We start from the raw sequence: 19,447 nt of genomic DNA on the forward strand, positions 1-19,447 counted from the left end.
GTGATTGTGATCAAGCCTATGTGGGAGAAAGACCACTTCTGCTTCTGCTTCTTCTTTTACCATGTGGTTGTGGACCAGATTAATAGACAGTGCTGCCACTGAATCACGGGAGGGCACAAGGTATAATCTCTAGTCTAGGCCAAGTTAACTGATTTAAGATAGAGCAGTGGTTAAAGGTGCCTGAGTTGGCCCAGTGCTAGTAGATTAGACTGAGGACATAAGAGAGGAGCCCTGCTTCCAAGCTCCAGCCAGAGAGCCCGTTGTTTTGGGTGGGGGTGTGGTGGCAGAATATGGATTTGCACATGATGCTCCCTGCAATTGGATATCTACTGTTATAAGGTCTTACTGTCTCAGAACCTTTTCTTTACATAGCGTACAATGTGAACATTCCAAGTCATATACCACTTACCTTAGTGACAAACTCAATTAGGATAGCACAACATATCTTTCAGCTAACTATTCAACTTCTCCTGAACTTCCTATTTTGTACTGAGTCAGCTGAGGACATCTCTCCCTTTTCTAGCTCTATTAAAGATGGTTCATAAAGGGGTTGTGCCTTCCCACTGGGAATAGGACCCTTATGGCCTATAGCCGATGTCTCACTGTCACCTGACCACATTTGTCTTCCAATAATGGAAATCTCTCCATGTCCTTGGCTGGGATGTTGAATAATATTCCTGTAATGTTTCCAAGGATTGACTGACTGACAGATCCCCGAGGCTGCTGTACGAAGCCCTGTAATACAGCCAGGCTGTTCTGAATTGATTTCAAGACAGTTAGTCAATTGTCACAACTAAGACAACAGAATTAACCCCGTCTGCATGAGAGGGAAAAATGATGTAGAATCTTCAACAGAGACTGTTGTTAGACTTCTCCTACTGACTCATTTCATTTGTCACATTTACAAATTCTGATTTATGTGTTTAATTGGGTTTTTGCTGCTGGGCTTAGTGATTGAGGCATTTTGGCTGCAGCGGAAATCAACAGGGGAGATTTATCTGGCTCTTGATCTCCCCAAGTGTATTGTGTATTGGGTGGGATGGAATTAATTCTTGTAAACAGCCCATTTGCTCTAGTGCAATCTGTTGCACTGCTTGTCAATCTCCCAATATGCATCTTCAATACAGACTATGCATTTGATTCAAATTAATTTCAGTTCTTTTGGATTAATTTGCTTTGTCCATAGGATATATGCCAATAACAATGATGGGGATCCTGTAAAATACTCTGACAGCAAGTACGTAATGAATGTCCAGTTCTTTCCAAAACACTTCTCCAGGATTGATGCAATGGATCTTCATCCTCAGATGTGACATAACTTCCATTAAGCAGTGGCTTCCAAATAAGTCTTCAGACAGAAAATTGCAAAGTCCGTCTGACCTTTTCTGCAATCGGTGATTTGCTTGCTTGGGCCTGTCAATAAAATCAGTGACCTTTCTTTCTTGGGGCCTGGGTCTGAAGAGTACATCTCCAATTCTTAAGTGACTGGATGAGGGATGAGACATTGTCCCTCATTTTCTACTGTCCATCTTCCTTACCAGAAATTAGCAACTGGAATATTTTGCCATTGAACTGCAAGTGAATCCAAGTGTGGCAGGTTAACCATGAACCTTGCTGATCTGTGTGGCATACCCAAACATGCAGCCATTTTCATAAATGAGTTGTTAACAAGCAAAGCCAGAAATAACACCTAATCTTTTACAGAGTAACAAAGCCATGTGTGTGATCTTAGAGGCACTGCAGTTAAATTATTCTGCCAGAGTTTAATGGTAGACTGCAAATGAGGTACTGATTGTGCCAGTACGTGTTTCTGACAGAGACTCAGGAATACATTTCAGGAAATGGTGAGTATGTTGGCCACCAACGAGCCTTAATTTTTGGAGCTTGTGGGTGATGGATACGATTGTGGAGTCATTTTAATTTCTTTTTGCGCCAAACAGAAGAAAGAAAAGTAAGACTTGGAAATTACTGCTACTGGTCGAATTGGTCTTTTAGAACTTAGAATGGAGTTCTAGTTCAGATCAATACCTGCTGTTTGCAAGCATTGCTTGGTTTTGTGGTAAATGAAAGTGTCAACTTGTGCATGGCCTGCATGAGAGTGTTTGGGTTTTTGCACAGCTTGAAGGAGACATTGCTGGTCATGGTTTTCTGTTGATCAATTTTAATAGAAGTGAATTACCTATCGTCACTTGGTAGTACAGAATGTGAATATTGCTTTTAAAAAAAATGGCATTATTTTTCAAAGCTTTTCATCTTACACTTATCAGGACATTAAGAAATACCAACGTAAAACTTTGACAACGTGTCAATTTTAAGAAATATTCAAGAATTTAATAACTAGCACACTATCATTTTTAAATGCACCACAACCTCTGACATCAATCTTTCGTTTCTGTATTGCAGAACCCATTTTCACATTTTTGACAAATTTATAAATTGATATTTCCTATCCATTAAGAAATACAGCACTCAATTGAACACAGCAAAAATGAAACTGTAATTATTTTCACTTGCACTCTACTGCTTGATTTTTGATGAAATTTAGGATATGTTCTTTTGATAGATTGCCTCTTCAGGAAGGCTTTCCTGTGATATAATGCGAAAAGACGTTGGTTCAGCCTTCGGTAGACCCTGTGTCTGCATGTCGTTGCAGCCAAGTCTGTCAGGAGGCTGGCAAAACTCAACATGTGGTTTGGATTTGGTTGAAAGAAAGGCTGATTCTTAACAAAGACTAGCAGATCAAACCTTGCATGAACTATCCAATCTAGCTGTGGTCACTTGACTGAAAAAGCTGCTTCTCCAAAAGGTCTGGCCCAGTTGAAGAGATCAGTGCTTTGTTTTAGCAACTTATGATTAATTAAATGAGATTGTGACATTTAGTATCATAAATCAAACCTGTATTGTATCCAAGAAGTCAGAGGCTTTGAGCAATGCTTGAATAGCTCTGGGTTATATTTTCAAAAGAGAAAAGAAATGTTTTATTAAAAATTGAAGAATAGAGCTCCACTCCCCACTTAGTCTATTAGATATAATACAAAGCCACTTAGTCTTTGTTTTCTTGGACAAATATTTATCTCCTCCAGTCCTCGGCAAGTGTCCCTTTCCAGCCATTTTGAAACTGTGAAACTGTAAAAGGTATCTTATTCGATTTGGATTTACCAGTGACAGTGAGAGTGAGTTTTTAAAGCTTTATATAACTTAAGAACTGAGATGAGGAGAAATTTCTTCACTGAATTTCTTCAGTTGAGCCTGTGGAATTCTCTGCCGCAGAAAGTGGTTAAGGAGCCGCAGAAAGTGGTTAAGGACAACACATTGAATGTTTTCAAGAAGTTAACTATGATTACCAGGGCTAAAGGGATCAAAGGATATGGGAAGAAAAGCAGGAACAGGATGATCAGCCACAATCATATTGAATGGCAGAGCAGGCTGCAAAGGCCAAATACTCCATTCTGCTTTCTATCTTGCATATATTTATTCATTCACAGCATTTATTGGCAATTAAGAGCCAACCACATTACTGTGTTCTGGAGTCATATGGAGGTAAAGAAGGCAGCTTCCTTCCTTAAAGGGTGAACCAAATGGATTTTCCCCTAACAATTATCTTTGGACTCTATTCGAGAATTTTATTGGGTTTGAATCCACCATCTGCCATGGTGGGATTTCAACCCAGGTTCCCACAACAATGCCAGGATCCCTGGATGAACAGTCCAGTGATAATACCAGTAGGTCATCGCCTCCCCTTGTTTTATCTTTCCGAAGTTAAGCTGGAGAATAATGGGTTCAAAAAGTAACATGGAATAAAAGTAACTGTTGCAGAGCTGGGTTTCTAATGGAATTCCAAAAAGTGGATAGTTCCAAAATTTCTTAATTTGCTTTTACTGCATCGGGTAACTAAAGTGTGGAATTTGCTTTGGATTTTTCAGATCCAGCTTTTTTCATGAAATGCACAATGTGTGTATAGAATTCCAGATACTGTGGGGTTAATTGACTAAAATCCAGTATTCCCACAAATCTGGACAGCGTCACTTCTTCTGTGCGCAGTGGACGAGCTTTCCTGACATATATTGCCAGTCATGCAGATCTTAGATTTAACTGTCCACAGTCTTGTAGGAGGTAACCGTAAGAAAAAGATTAACTGTTGGGATTGTTCTATATGTATAACAAATGATTTCAAATAATGGATATTATAAAAGCAAAATATAATAATCATTGGTGTTAAGAGAAGTCTTCTGGAACATACCAGCAAGCTAAGGAGGTAAGATACTCAGTAGGGGCAATTTTCACTGTTTATGCCAGGGTCTGTAATCAGCAGTACAGACTGCCTTTTGGAGAATCCTCCCAAATTTTTGCCTTTTTGAAATCCATCAGGTGAAAATCTACTAATTACTGAGATGGGCAGGAGAAGCCACTCCGCCATTAATCAGCTATCCTGGATTAGTTTCTGTTGTTTTTTTCCGAGCACTTGCAACATTGCTCTGTGGATTTATTGCACCTAGTACACTTGGAACAATTGTCTTAAGCAATATGGTGTTGAGCATACATTTCAGCAACGTATTTTACAGCATGTGCAGTGATCACAGCAGAAATATTGCTTGTCCTCGTCACCCTATCATTTCATTATATCTGCAACAGATTGTTAAAAGACTGAATTTCTCTCTGAACATAAGCAATAGAAGCAAAAGGTCATTTTGTCCCTCTAGCCTTCTCTGCTATTCAACAAGATCATGGCTGATCTTTTTGTACGTGGCCTTTACTTCATTTTCTGGCTTGCCCGTCCATAAGTGCTTATAACTCCTTTAGGTCAAACATCTGTCTGACTGATATTTGAATATATTCAAATTCATTGCTGTCTGAGGTAGTGAATTTCAAAGATTAAAAACCCTATAGAAAAGAAATTCCTCTCATCTCCATCTGAAATGATAGATTTCTTATTTTTAGAATGGTGGTCCCTAGTTCACGATTTCCCCCATGAGGTTAACATTCCCTGAGCAGCGCCCCCCCCCCCCAACCCCCGCCTCGCCCACCCACCATAACCATAAGAATCTCATGTGATATACTGAGGTATCGGCCAATTTTTGTTGGAAAGTCAAACCAGAACGAAGATTGGTTGCCAGATTCTAACTCAAGATAGTGCCGACATTGGAGTTGCAAAAAGAAGCCAATTAAGTGAAACTTGGGGTAAACCCTGGACAAACAACAGTTGTGAATGGGGAATTTGCCAAATGAATAAGAAGGAGGGCAATGTGTCATGTAGAGAATGCTGCCTGCCTGTTCAGCAGTTTTTCTTCAGAGACTCACCAGAGGTCAGTCTCCACTGCTTGCATTTTGCAGACAGAGACAAAGTTCTATTTTATTGATTATTCTGGATTTACAGTTACTTTTACAACCGCAGCTACTTCATGCATCATCGTTCCAAAGTATCAAAATACAGTGCCACCAGCCAACTAGAGAACACTCCCCACACAATAGTTTTGTTCATGCTGCATAATTACAAAGCACATTTTTAATTGGATGCTATTTATTGTGTTCCATATCAAAGTTTTAAAGAATGAAGGAATTAAAAGGAAAAGGTTAAGTGAAGAAACACCTTTGAGTATTGGAAGAAAATTGTTGGTGTAAATAAAACAATGCCATATCTCCATAAAATCATAGCTTGCCAAGAATACCATTTTATACATTTTTTTAAATCCAGGTATTTGTAATGTGAATGACATTGGTAAACAGTATTCATATTTCATCTTCAGATACCATGAAGACATTAGCCTTCAGTCATAAAGTGAGTCTCTGGTCCTGTATAAGCCAATTAGACAGGGTGTCAAGTTTCCTTAGTTAACCAGTTTCTTTAATGACATCATAAAGTGGAAAAGGGTCAAAATGTAGGTGTCAAAGTGTTGTGAAGACTGCAGTATATATTCTAAACTTGAAGGATTCCAAAGACTATTATAAAATCCTGACAGATCTTGACAGAATGTATGTGGTAAATGATGTTTCCACTTGTGGGAGAATCTAGAACTCGGGATCAGTGTTCGGAAATCGGAAAAAATTCTTTCTCGCTACAGATTGAAAATCTTTGAGCTGTTCTTCAAAAGGTGGTGGAAACAGAGTCGTTGAATATTTTTAAAGCAGAGGTGGATAGATCTTGATAAACAAGTTGATGAAAGTTATCAAAGGTGGGTGGGAATGCGGAGTAATCAGATCAACCATAATCTCATTGAATGGCTAACTCCTGCTCCTAATTTGTATGTTTATATCCAGGGTCTTCTGATGCAGTGGTGGCTGTGACAATAACTCTGTATTGTTGCTCTTTATTGCAATAAAACCTCCCAGAGCAGTTCACAAGAGTATTATACGGAGATGGTAACATAATGGTATTATCAGTAGACTGCTAATCCTGTCGATCCAGTTTAATACCCTGGGGGAACACAGATTCAAATCCCACAGCTGCAGCTGTTGGAAATTTAGTTCATGTAATAAATCTGGAATATAAAACTAGTTTCAGTAATGGTGACCCATGGCAACTATTGTCAAAAAAAACATCTGGCTCAGTAAAATCTTAAAGGTTTAGAAATCTGCATTCTGGCCTGCATGTGACTCCAGATTCACTGTCATCTCCACCTCTGTCGATGGGAATGTATCTTCTGTGCACTCCTTTGACATAGCAGTCATTAGCATAGGTTTAAGGAATGAGTGATCAGATGTCATCTTGAGTGAATGTGATGATGACTGTTGGTGAGACAAAGATTAACCTGCAATAGGAATTACATTGATGTTTATTGTCTGCCTGGTGTTAAATGCTGCCTTTATCTGTTTGGATATTTTATTGCGTTGAGAAAGATCTCTTAGAAACTCGTTACTTATCCAGATTTAGGTTATGTTTAAATCGCAGCGGCATACAAATGGCTGACAGATCCTTACTGTATTCCTGTAATCCTTACACAGGCATTAATCCATTACTTTAAGCTGGTTAATGCCTACATAACAATAATATAGAATGGTGAAGCACAATCATGTTAAACATTTAAGTGTGATTATTGCCATTCTCTATCTTAACATCTATCCAATTAAACACTAACAACAGATAACTTAATTCTGTCATATTTTCAAGGGGTTGGTTGATGGGCCAAGTGGCTTTTTTCCGTACTGGAATGACTTTGTAAGCTCTTTTTGTTTGGATAAATGGGGATCGTTGTGACTGCCCTCACTGAGGAGCAAGGCACAAAAAGGCAAGGCAAAGCAGGGATGGTGTGAGCATTCAGGGAGGCTGAGTGATTATGTGCTATGAAAACAAGCAGAGCGCTCAGACATGCAGCCTGGTCTAGATCCTTTTTTTAAATTCATTTGTGGGATGTGGGTGTGGCTGGCCTGCTGGCCAGCATTTCTTGCCCATCCCTAGGTGACCTTGAGAAGATGGTGGTGAGCTGCCTTCTTGAACCACTGCAGTTCTCCTGCTGTGGGTTGACCCACTATGCTATTAGGGAGGGGATTCCAGGATTTTGACCCAGCAACAGTGAAGGAATGGTGATGTATTTCCAAGTCAGGATGGTGAGTGGGTTGGAGGAACTTGGAGGTGGTGGTGTTTCCATATGTCTGCTGCCCTGTCCTTCTAGATGGAAGTGGTCGGGGGTTGGAAGGTGCTGTTTGAGGATCTTTGTTAAATTTCTGCATGCATCTTGTAGGTAGTACACACACTGCTGTTACTAAGCGTCAGTGGTGGAGGGAATGAATGCTTGTGGATGTTGTACCACTCAAGTGGGCTGCTTTGTCCTGGATGGTGTCAAGCTTCTTGTGTGTTGTTGGGGTTGCACTCATCGAGGCAAGTGGGGAGTATTCTATCCCACTCCTGATTTGTGCCTTGTAGATGGTGGACAAGCTTTGAGGAGTCAGGAGCTGGGGTCATGTCCGTGAGCCCATGGTGTTCTTGCTGCAGCATTACGTTCATAGTTGCTGTTACACCCTGAGGTGCAGAAGTGTCCTGTTAGTGAATCAGAGATGTACCATGAGGATTCTTAGAACAGTCTGGAGAAATACCAAGTTTCTAAGAGGTTTCTCTGAACTCCATAAAATATTCTAACAGATAGAGGCAACAGCTAATACCTGGGAGAGAATGAACATCCTATTGCTGGTTAATCTTTGTCTCACCCAACCTGAACATCACATTCACCCTGGACCCTGCAGCTAATCACTCAATCCTTTAACTATGCTAATGACTGCTGTGAACCATCATGGTACATTTCGCACATGTGTGGTGTAGATTTACATGGACTGATTTACTTGTGGCCAATGCCCATAGATCAATGCCCTGAGATGTTGGTATCTGGTGTCCATCATTTGAAATAACCAGTGAGCTGAAGTTACCAGGTACCTGTCCTGACTTTCATGTTGAGAATCCTGAGCATATAGTTTGCTTATGCCAGTGGTAGGGTATTATGCTGCATATTAAGAAGGCAAGATGTTCAGTTGATGAGGTTGTTAACAAGCAGTAATGGCTTTTGACAGGCAACTGTCTGCTGCCTTGTAAATATCTTTCCCAGCATCCAGAACTTAATTAAAAGATGCATTGTGTTTTTCCCAAAATTGAGATCGGCCTTGCCATATTTCTTGCACAATTCTGACACATTTCTTGTCATTGCCCACATCCTCCACGTCCTTATAAGATTCTGCCCATAATTTATTGCATGTTAGATGCTGGCTGCATCAATATTGTAGACATTGTTACAGAGACCTTGAACTAGATCCAATGTTAGATTTCACTCCTTTTGAGATCCTGAGCTTTTATGTCTATGCATAACAAGACATCATCTTTTGAGTGGTGCTTATCCATAGAATCCATAGAACTTCTCCAGTGTGGGAACAGGCCCTTCGGCCCAACAAGTCCACACCAACCTTCAGAGCATCCCACCCAGACCCATCCCCCTACAACCGACCTAATGTGCACATCTCTGAACACTATGTGCAATTTAGCATGGCCAATCCACCTGGACTGCACATCTTTGGACTGTGGGAGGAAACCGGAGCACCCAGAGGAAACCCACGCAGACAGGGGGAGAATGTGTAAACATCACACACAGTTGCCCGAGGGGGAAATTGAACCAGGCCCCTGGTGTTGTGAGGCAACAGTGCCAACCATTGAGCCACAGTGCCGCCCTTAAGCTTACATCATTATTAAAATAATTTATTGAAAATGAATCTTACAATAGTCCTTATCAAATTTTGACATTATCCTTACTGTTTGAACTTTGTTGTTTTCATTGGATTTAAATGGTTATTTCAGCAGGCTAATTCTTGGATTCATAATTCGCAAATCTTATTTGTCCCGACACTCACTCTTAAAATGTGGAGATTGGGAAGGTAAAAGATTTGAACCTAAAGTTCTTCTTTTTCTGGATAATGGGGAGATGTACTACCACTGAAACAAACTCAGAGAATGCCTAGACAAACTCAGTAGGTCTGGCAGCTTGAGAGATGATGGGAACTGCAGATGCTGGAAATTCCAAGATAATAAAATGTGAGGCTGGATGAACACAGCAGGCCAAGCAGCATCTCAGGAGCACAAAAGCTGACGTTTCGGGTCTAGACCCTTCATCAGAGAGGGGGATGGGGAGAGGGAACTGGAATAAATAGGGAGAGAGGGGGAGGCGGACCGAAGATGGAGAGTAAAGAAGATAGGTGGAGAGAGTATAGGTGGGGAGGTAGGGAGGGGATAGGTCAGTCCAGGGAAGACGGACAGGTCAAAGAGGTGGGATGAGGTTAGTAGGTAGCTGGGGGTGCGGCTTGGGGTGGGAGGAAGGGATGGGTGAGAGGAAGAACCGGTTAGGGAGGCAAGGACAGGTTGGACTGGTTTTGGGATGCAGTGGGTGGGGGGGAAGAGCTGGGCTGGTTGTGTGGTGCAGTGGGGGGAGGGGATGAACTGGGCTGGTTTAGGGATGCAGTAGGGGAAGGGGAGATTTTGAAACTGGTGAAGTCCACATTGATACCATATGGCTGCAGGGTTCCCAGGCGGAATATGAGTTGCTGTTCCTGCAACCTTCGGGTGGCATCATTGTGGCAGTGCAGGAGGCCCATGATGGACACGTCATCTAAAGAATGGGAGGGGGAGTGGAAATGGTTTGCGACTGGGAGGTGCAGTTGTTTGTTGCGAACTGAGCGGAGGTGTTCTGCAAAGCGGTCCCCAAGCCTCCGCTTGGTTTCCCCAATGTAGAGGAAGCCGCACCGGGTACAGTGGATGCAGTATACCACATTGGCAAATGTGCAGGTGAACCTCTGCTTAATGTGGAATGTCATCTTGGGGCCTGGGATGGGGGTGAGGGAGGAGGTGTGGGGACAAGTGTAGCATTTCCTGCGGTTGCAGGGGAAGGTGCCGGGTGTGGTGGGGTTGGAGGGCAGTGTGGAGCGAACAAGGGAGTCACGGAGAGAGTGGTCTCTCCGGAAAGCAGACACGGGAGGGGATGGAAAAATGTCTTGGGTCTGGCAGCTTCTCTGGCGAGAGAAACAGTTAATGTTTCGAGTCTTGTATGATTCTTCCTCAGAATTCCGTTTCTGTTGCAGTCTGTGTTTACTTCTGATTTCCAGGAACCACAGTGTTTTGACTTTTGGTATTGCCACTGGCCTCAGAGATCAGGGAGAGGAGTATAATAATCTGTTCACATTCCAACTCCGCCTCATCTAGTGACTCCTGGTGGCAAGAATGAATGTGAGGATATGGGGTAGATGACAGGATCATTTGTATTGTCCTCCCGATATGTAGTAACTTGGTGAAACTCCCAGTTCAGGCTAACATGTATAATGACCAGCTGCTCCAGATCCAGATCCAGCATTTTGGATTTCCTCAGTAACCCATATCCTTTCACTTGCCACAGAAATCAATCCAATTTGTGTTGCTGGTTAAGAGGTGTTAGACTGTGTCACTGTGCCTTGAAAGGTCAAAAGACTGATCATTTGAGAAAAGGAACAGTCAAATTACCTGTTGGCCTAAGCTGTGAGTTTTTTATTAATGCACTTAGGCCATCAGTGAATGCCACCATGGGCATGGCGTTGTTTGCCTGCAGTTGTGGTCAGGCAATTCAAGAATTTTTTTATTGTGAGAAGTGTGCCTCCTTTTTTTTATTCATATTTCAGTGCGTCAGAGTTCCCAGGACAAATGTTGGAATGTGAGATTTGGGAATATGACTATAGCTGTAGGAGATTTGTGGAGTGAGTGATTGCAGGTGGCTTGAAGGAGGTGGAGTTGGACCTTGGCTGATATTGGGCTTGCTGAGCAAATGTCAACTGCTTGTTCAATAAAGGGCTTCTTCAACTTAATTTCAGGAGACAGTTTATCTGTGTTGTAAACTCAGTTGAAGTGAACTTTCCTTTTTAAATTGAATAAAGGTTTTTGAGCTTCTGTATCCCTTCCTAAATGTGGCAATTTTGTTTTGCTTATTGCAGATTAAAACAGCCAAATCTGAGAAGGAAAAGCAGTTGCTACAGCTGCGAAGTTTGCAGTACCTGGAGCGATACATTTACCTCATCCTCTTCAATACCTACTTGCATTTGGAAAAGCAAGATTCCTGGCAAAGACCCTTCAGCACTTGGATGTATGAGGTAAAAGAAAAGGCCTCTGCAGGGATGATATTGTTTAAACTTATTTTTCTTCTTCGCAAGATAATCTGGGATTTCAAACAGGGGAGTAAAGAGTCTTGAAAACTAATTGGTCAGTGAACACATAAGAGTATTTCCAGTATAACTTTTGGTCAGTCTTGCACTGTCTGACCACAAGATCAGCTAGAAAGCTGCCTCATCATTTTGAAGAAAAGCTCATATAGGCGATCACTGTCTTGGTTTGGGAGCTGGATAATTTTTCCAGGACTGGGAGGTGGTTTCCTTCAGCTCTTCACTGAATTCTTGGATGCCAGCACCTTGAGAATGGTTAAAATTAACATGATAGTTATTTCTCAATCACAGTATTGCGCCTGCTCACAATATTTCTGTTTGAGGCTAAGTGACTAGTTTGAGACATCATCACAGTGCATATGGCAGCCAGAGCTAATGTTACAGTTTGTACTAACTTCACATTTTGAGAGCTTATGTTCCTGCTGAGCTGCCTGCTTTGCAACAGCACACATGGGAATTATTTTGACACCACTGTACCACCACCACATTTTTCCATAGTTTGCCTTTTGGACAGTACACCAGTGAATGATATGATGTCAAGAACGAGCCACTGAGGTTTTTGAGATTAGCGCTGCTTGCTCTAGTGAGGTGCAGGAAATGAAGAATGTTGGAATGGAAAGATTGCAATCTGCGTTGTAAATGTGAAGAACCACACTGAGCTCAGGGAGTTGTGTATTCTGTTATTGCATCTGACATCTCCGATGAGTCACACTGTCAGAAATCTAAGTTGAGAAAAAACTGCTGCACAGGTTGAAATGATAACAAAGCAAAAAGAATCCAGGTTCTGAAAGAAAAGTACATGTTAGTTAAACAAGTGCCTATAATTTTATCAGGTCCAATGTGATGGTGACGTTTGGTATATTAGCGCTTAAGTCCTTTTCAGTCGTGAGTGCTCCTGCAGAGACGCATTGCTATTTCAGTTTCAGCATATAAATATGTCCAGACAATGAGAAGATTTACTTTTTTTCAAATAAATCTGGAACCAAACTCTGACACATGTAGAGACTGTCTTCCTGTTTGGTAGCCTGCTTTGGTCTGTGTTTTTTTTAATTCATTCGTGGGATGAGGGCATCTCAATGCCAGGCAGCAGTTATTGCTCATTCCTAATTGCCCAGAAGGCAGTTAAGAGTCAACCACATTGCTTTGGGTCTGGAGTCATATGTAGGCCAGACCAGGTAAGGATGGCAGTTTCCTTCCCCAAAGAACACCAGATGGGTTTTTTGCAACAATTGACAATGCATTATGGTTATCATTAGACCCTTAATTCCACCATCTGCCGTGGTGGGATTCAAACCTGGGTCCCCAGAACATTATCTGGGTCTCTGGACTAACATTCCAGTGACAATACCACTAGGCCATCACCACTCCCGTCTGATGCCTGTCGCTGAAATGCCAACCTCCTGTTATTTTGTGGTTTAGTGATTACTTAATATACTATTACAGCAACATCTTTCACCTAAGCTGTGCTCCCTCCCAGACACTGCAGTGAACTAGGCAATGAACTTCCATCATTGCTACCAGTTCTGATATGTCAGTGCCTGCAATATCATTTGCTAGCTCTACTCACATTGCTAAATTGACCAAATGCACCATCAGTTCTGTGGTGAGAATCAATATGTACGCTTTTGGGTGGGGTTTTTGCCCACAGTTGTAATCACTTCTTTACAGTAACTGTGCCCACAACCACAGAAAATATGCTAGATTACAAATCAATTTTCACCTCCATTTAATGGAACTTGAAATCATAATGTATCTTATCCCTCGCAAGATTTATTAATTGTAATACATTTTCTCTTGCTTTTTAAAACATTTCTGATGTATTATAGATTTCAAAAGTTACTCTTACAATATCTAGAACAGTGAAAGCAGAAGAAATGAGAAAAGATTCTATTTGGAGTCCAGTTGCAAGTAGAACCTGTAAAGATGAGAAAGAAACTGTGGATGCTGGATTTCTGAAGCAAAAACAGAAATTGCTGAAGAAACTCAGCAGGTCTGACAGCATCTGTCAGAAGAATGCAAAGTTAACGTTTCGAGTCCGGTGACTCTTTGTCAGAAGTCACAGGACTGGAAAAATTAACTCTGTGTTCTCCCCATAGATGCTGCCAGACCTGCTGAGTTTCTCCAGTAATTTCTGTTTTTGCTGCAAGATTGATTTGTCTGATTTTTGAGATAATGGTGATTATTGCTTTCATGAATAGTACAGTGATTGAAATGGGTATTCCTTAAATATCTGTTTGATCATTTGGATGACTTCTGTTTCTTGTGTGTTGTGGGAGAATACCATCTTTTACTAAGAAATCATAGAGACCCCAACAGTGTGGAAGCAGTCCATTCAGCCCAATTAGTTCACACTGACCCTCTGAAGAGCATGCCATCCAGACCCACTTTTCCCCACCCCGATCCTATCCCTGTAACCCAGCATTTCCATGGCTGCCCCACCTAACCTATAGACCTCTGTACACTATGGCCAATTTAGCACGGCCAAGCAACCTAACCTGCACATGTTTGGACTGTGGAAGGAAACTGGAGTACCTAGAGGAAACCCATGCAGACACACGGAGAATGTGCAAACTCCAGACAGACAGTAGGCAGCATTGCTAACCACAGACCTACTGCACTGAGTTCTGGTGGGAATGTAGAGAGCAGAAGTAAAAATGCTCAGTTGCTATTGTCAAACTACAGAAAGCTTTTTTTAAAAAATGTTGTGCATGTTGTGAGCCATTAGGTAAGTCTCCTGCAACAATGTTTGATGGTAGATCTTTGCAAGCTTTGGCTTCTGTTTCTGTAGAATGTTTTATGTTAAATAAAGTTAAAAATGCAAGTTGTTGTTGGAAGCCAGAAATCTGAAGTATTATCAGCAATGCTTCCTTTCATTTCATACCCCTGGTTGCACCCCAGCTAAGAAAATCCCAGAGACAAGGAACTGATGCAGGTTCAGCCCACCTATCGGGGAAATGGTGGAAAACCATAATGACAATCCATTAGTAGTTGTTCTTCAACTGGTTTTTGAGTTACTGCACATTGTTTCGTTGAGTAATCAGTTGCTTTCATTGAATAATTGGTTACAATCACCTATCAAATGGCCGTTTATGAAGGATGAGGCATAGCCTTAATCGACTATCCTTTTGTTCTTATCAAGCCAAATAAAATAGATCTTTTTTATCACAATCTGCTTATTCAGCTATTTACGCAAAGAAGCCCTGTAAAGTACCAACCCATAACATCTCAGATAATATTCTCAGTTTTTAAAGACATTACTGTCAAGAATGTTTGTGAATGATCAGTTGGAATAGGAACTTACAGCTCAATTCCCCTAGCAGTGAGAATCTGATTCAAGTGGATAGAAAACTATGATTTCCTAACTGTTTGATTTCTTCAAGCTTTGCTCCTCTCAAACACAACCACAAATATTAAACCAAGATGACATTTAGTATAGTGTATGTTATTAAAGCCAATGTCTTGGAATTACATAGTCTAAGGCCATCTGATGTGTTCATTTGTCACGTTGACAACATCACTTTACTTAAACTAAAATTGCTAATTTTTATTAGAATTCTCACACGTGTGGGTAGCTTAGTTAATTCAGAATTGTACCATTCAGCCCAAATTGCCTTGAGCAGCGACTTTTGTTGAGATCGAAAAGATTCGTTTACAGCAAGTGGAGTGGGCATTTGAGGCCTTTGATCCTCTTCTGTGCTTCTAATTTTGCACGCATGATGTCATTAAGCATTTTTTGGTATTTAATGGCTTTGAATGTTTCTATTGTCTGTCTCTTACGTACTACTCACTGATCCTCCTATGACACTCTCACACCTGGATCATTGTGTACAGATTTAGTTCGCCTTATCTGAGGAAACACATTCTGGCTATGAAAGCAGTGCAATTTAGGTTTACCAGCCTGACACCTGGGATGGCAAGACTGACTTAGGAAGAGAGACTAAATATTTTAGGAATGTATTCACAGAAGTTTAGAAGAACGAGGAAGGGTCGTCTAGAAATCTATAAAATTTCAGTAGGACTAAAAGGAAAGATGACTGTGAGTCCAGAACTTGGGGTCGCAGTTTAAAGATATGGGGTAAGCCATTTAGAACTGAGATGAGGAGAAATTTCATCACCCAAAGATTGGTGAGCTTTGTAGAATTCTCTGCCACAGGAGGTGGCTGAGGCCAAATCATTACATATTTTCAAGAAGGAGTTAGATATAGTTCTTGGGGCTAAGGGATCAAAAGGCATGGGGAACAAGGGGGAGCAAGGTACTGAGTTGGATGATCAGCCATGGTCATATTAAATGGTAGACTAGACTCATGGGGCTTAAAGGCTTACTCCCACTCCTATTTTGTATGTTTCTATGTTTGATCGATTAATGCACATGTAGAATACAGAATACCAGTGTTTCCACCAGCAGCAGTTTAACTCAAATTTGTTTCTGGGTGGTACCATTGAATCAGGCTGTTGGGAGTGTCAGTAATTTTCAAGCTCTATGATGTCATATAAAATCAGCCAGATGGACCTCATAGAATATGAGTTTACTGTTTGGGGCTATTAATCTGGTCCAGTGTAAAGGGTGACTTGGTGACAGGAGAGATAATGGGAACTGCAGATGCTGGAGAATCCAAGATAACAAAGTGTGGAGTTGGATGAACACAGCAGGTCAAGCAGCATCTCAGGAGCACAAAAGCTTGAGATTCCCTGAGGTTGCTCCGGAGGGAGGAGGGTAACTTCTTCAGGTTAGGCATCCCTGGAAGACGCTTCGCAGTGAGGTTAAAATTGTGATCAGAGAGAATAGGAACTGCAGAAGCTTTTGTGCTCCTGAGATGCTGCTTGGCCTGCTGTGTTCATCCAGCTCCACACTTTGTTAACTTGGTGACAGGATGCTGGTCTCTGTGGAGTTATTTCAGTGGTAACGAGAGTAAGCATACTCCTGAAATAATTTGCTTGCAACAGTCGTCTTTGAGTTGGGATAAGCATTTCCGGCATCATGCCGTTGTTTGGGAAGTTTGACTTGTTTGATCCTGCCGTTGAAGACTGGGCCCAGTATGTGGAAAGTACGTGTTATTTTTTTCAGGGTAAACAACATTGGGGCAGATGGAAAGATGAAAAGTACCAAGCTGTTGACAGCTTGTGGATCCACAGCCTTTTCAGTGATTAAGATCCTAACTTTCCCTGAGGCACCAAATACTGAAACCTTTCAAGAGTTGACAGATTTAATTAAGGGATATTTTGGCCCCAAGCCTCCTGTAATTTTGAGATGTAATTGGCTTTACTCGACAATTTGGGAACCAGGTTAAGACGACTAGCAGAGGCATCTGACTTTGCTTTAATCCTTTATGAGATGCTGAGAGACCTTTTGGTATGTGGAATTTATGATGTAAACATGCAATGGCACCTACTAGCTCAAGCCCAACTGGACTTCAGACAGACACAACATTGGAAAATGTAGCAAATGGACTATATGAGTTGCAGGGTATTCCATTAGAAGTGGACATCCTTGGCAACTGGTTAGATGATGAACTGGTCAATCAGGAGAGGACCAATGCTAGTCAGCCAACCCCAAAAAATACTGAAAAGAAAGAGAAAGCAAAGGGTGAACTGGGATTTGACTGTGTTTGTGGGCATGCAGTAATATTGTCTTGGAAGCTGTAGGTCTTTTTTTTCTTTTTGCCCTCTCCAGTTAGTGACTTATTAATGGTCCTGAGAACAGAGCCCCATACAATAATAAATATGGAAATGTCTCTGGAGGTCTGCAGATACTGTTTGCGTTGACTAGTGACTTTGGAATTCAAGCAAGTCACAAGCCTACATTCCGATAATGCGTTAGATTAGAATAGATTACCTACAGTTGGGAACAGGCCATGCAGCCCAACAAGTCCACACTGCCCCTTGAAGCATCCCCCCCAGACCCATCCCCCTATAACCCACACATTCCTGAACACTACGTGCAATTTAGCATGGCCAATCCACGTAGCCTGCACATCTTTGGACTGTGGGAGGCACCCGGAGGAAACCCATGCAGACATGGGGAGAATGTGCAAACTCCACACAGACAGTCGCCCGAGGCTGGAATTGAACCCAGGTCCCTGGCGCTGTGAGGCTGCAGTGCTAACCACTGAGACACCGTGCTGCCCTGGATTTCATGAGGGCTTGCTATTCATTGTTGAAACCGTTTTCACACTGGCAACTTAGAATTTTTGAAAAAAATTATCGCTAAACTATGTTGGTGTGTGCGTGGGAGGTTGGTGATCAGAGAAAATTGGGCTAAGATAGTAGATATTAATTAGATTGCCTTGTAAACCAACCTGCTGAAGTCACATTTATTAGTAATACATTGCTACTTTTTATGTAAGTTATAAATTTGGTGTCTGTGAAGTCTGGTTAAGCAATTTTGAATGTCCATAACAATGTTTTAGTGTCAGTGTGTTATGAATCCAGTGTAAGTGAGTCTGATCTGGCCAGGCTTCCTGCTGTCTCTCTGTCATAACCTTGCGCCATCCAATGAAAGTTACCATTGGGCCATCCTGAGGGGCTTGGTAGCTCATTTGAGAGGGCAATCAGAAGACAATCAGGTTGATGTGGGACTGAAGGTGCCCATAGACCAAACTGGGTAGGGATGAGGGCTTTACTTCTTTAAGAAATATTAGTGAACTAGAACAAAATGCCCCTTCCTTTTCAGGATTCATTTTTTTATCCAAGTGTCACTGGACTCAAAACGGTAAATTGGCTTTCTCCGCACAGATGCTGCTAGATTTGCTGACTTTCACCAGAAATTTCTGTACTTTTTTTTTATTAGTTTTATATTTTAAACTGAATTCAAATACTCATTAATTCACTCATAGAAGCATATTCAAAACTGCTACAGTAAGATTCAAACTTTGAATTATTGTCCAAGTTACTAGATTACACATCTAGTGACAAAACCACTATGGCTCCCATGACCCTTCCAAGATACCATTTACTCAGGGGAGTGATGTCATCAATAATGTTAGCTCAACTGGTTAATAACTCTGTAATCCCTAACAGCAGAGGAGATTTTCAGGTTGTATACCAAATGGTCCATATTCATAAACATTCTTCTAGTAAGCTGCAGGTGCCAACTCTCTGCCTCACTGTATCTCATTAATGTGGTGAACAAAATTGATGGGCCAACATAATGCAGGCCACCAACTGGAATGATGAACTAGGAGTAGTTATGAGTAAGGATGATTCAGCAGCCTGGCTAGAATATTTTTGAGAGCATCAAGGGAGTATTTCTGCTATTGCCATCTGTAAAAAAAAATTTAAATAAACTGTCAAAATATAAATTTTGCAAGAGAATTTTTATTGGCATAGATCTGCTCAATTCTTTCAAATATTGCAATCCCAGCAGTCTACCCATTTGTTTTGGGTAGGCTCAATATCCATTTAGAAGCCTTCTTGAAAGGTGTTTTGGGTGAGGAAATGAGTGTACTTGATTGGTGTTTTGCTTTTCCATAGACAGCAGCCTGTTTCTTAGGTGGGAAATGGATGTCAGATTTTGAGTTTGAGTTATTGTTGTCACACGTTTCACTTTATATTGGTACATGTTGTTTTGTATGCTATACAAGCTGATTGTATGATACAAAGTACATCAGGGTAGCAGAACAAAGTGCAGATTACAGTGTTACAGCTGCCGAGAAGGTGCAGAGAGAGAGAGAGAGAGAGATCAACATTAACAGTTGAGAAGTCTGTTCAAAAGTGTGATAACCATGAGGAAGAAGCTGTCTCCACAATGCCCTACAACTTGCTTTTTTTCTCCCCTAATTGTTTCAGTCAAACTTATGGG

At 41.3% G+C, this 19,447-nt stretch overlaps 1 protein-coding gene across 9 annotated transcripts in view; it reads left to right on the forward strand.

Annotated features, from left to right (window-relative positions):
- The window catches only part of LOC125467593 (paladin), a 283,522-nt gene that overhangs the window by 226,338 nt on the left and 37,737 nt on the right, over positions 1 to 19,447 (forward strand). For all 9 annotated transcript variants that reach the window (XM_059640277.1, XM_048563669.2, XM_048563667.2 and 6 more), the window contains one exon: positions 11,425 to 11,580. In XM_059640277.1, coding sequence (XP_059496260.1) covers positions 11,425 to 11,580 — 156 coding nt within the window. The remainder of the gene's footprint in view (positions 1 to 11,424; positions 11,581 to 19,447) is intronic.

The sequence above is a fragment of the Stegostoma tigrinum genome, chromosome 37 (assembly GCF_030684315.1).
Source record: "Stegostoma tigrinum isolate sSteTig4 chromosome 37, sSteTig4.hap1, whole genome shotgun sequence".
Classification (NCBI taxonomy): domain Eukaryota; kingdom Metazoa; phylum Chordata; class Chondrichthyes; order Orectolobiformes; family Stegostomatidae; genus Stegostoma; species Stegostoma tigrinum.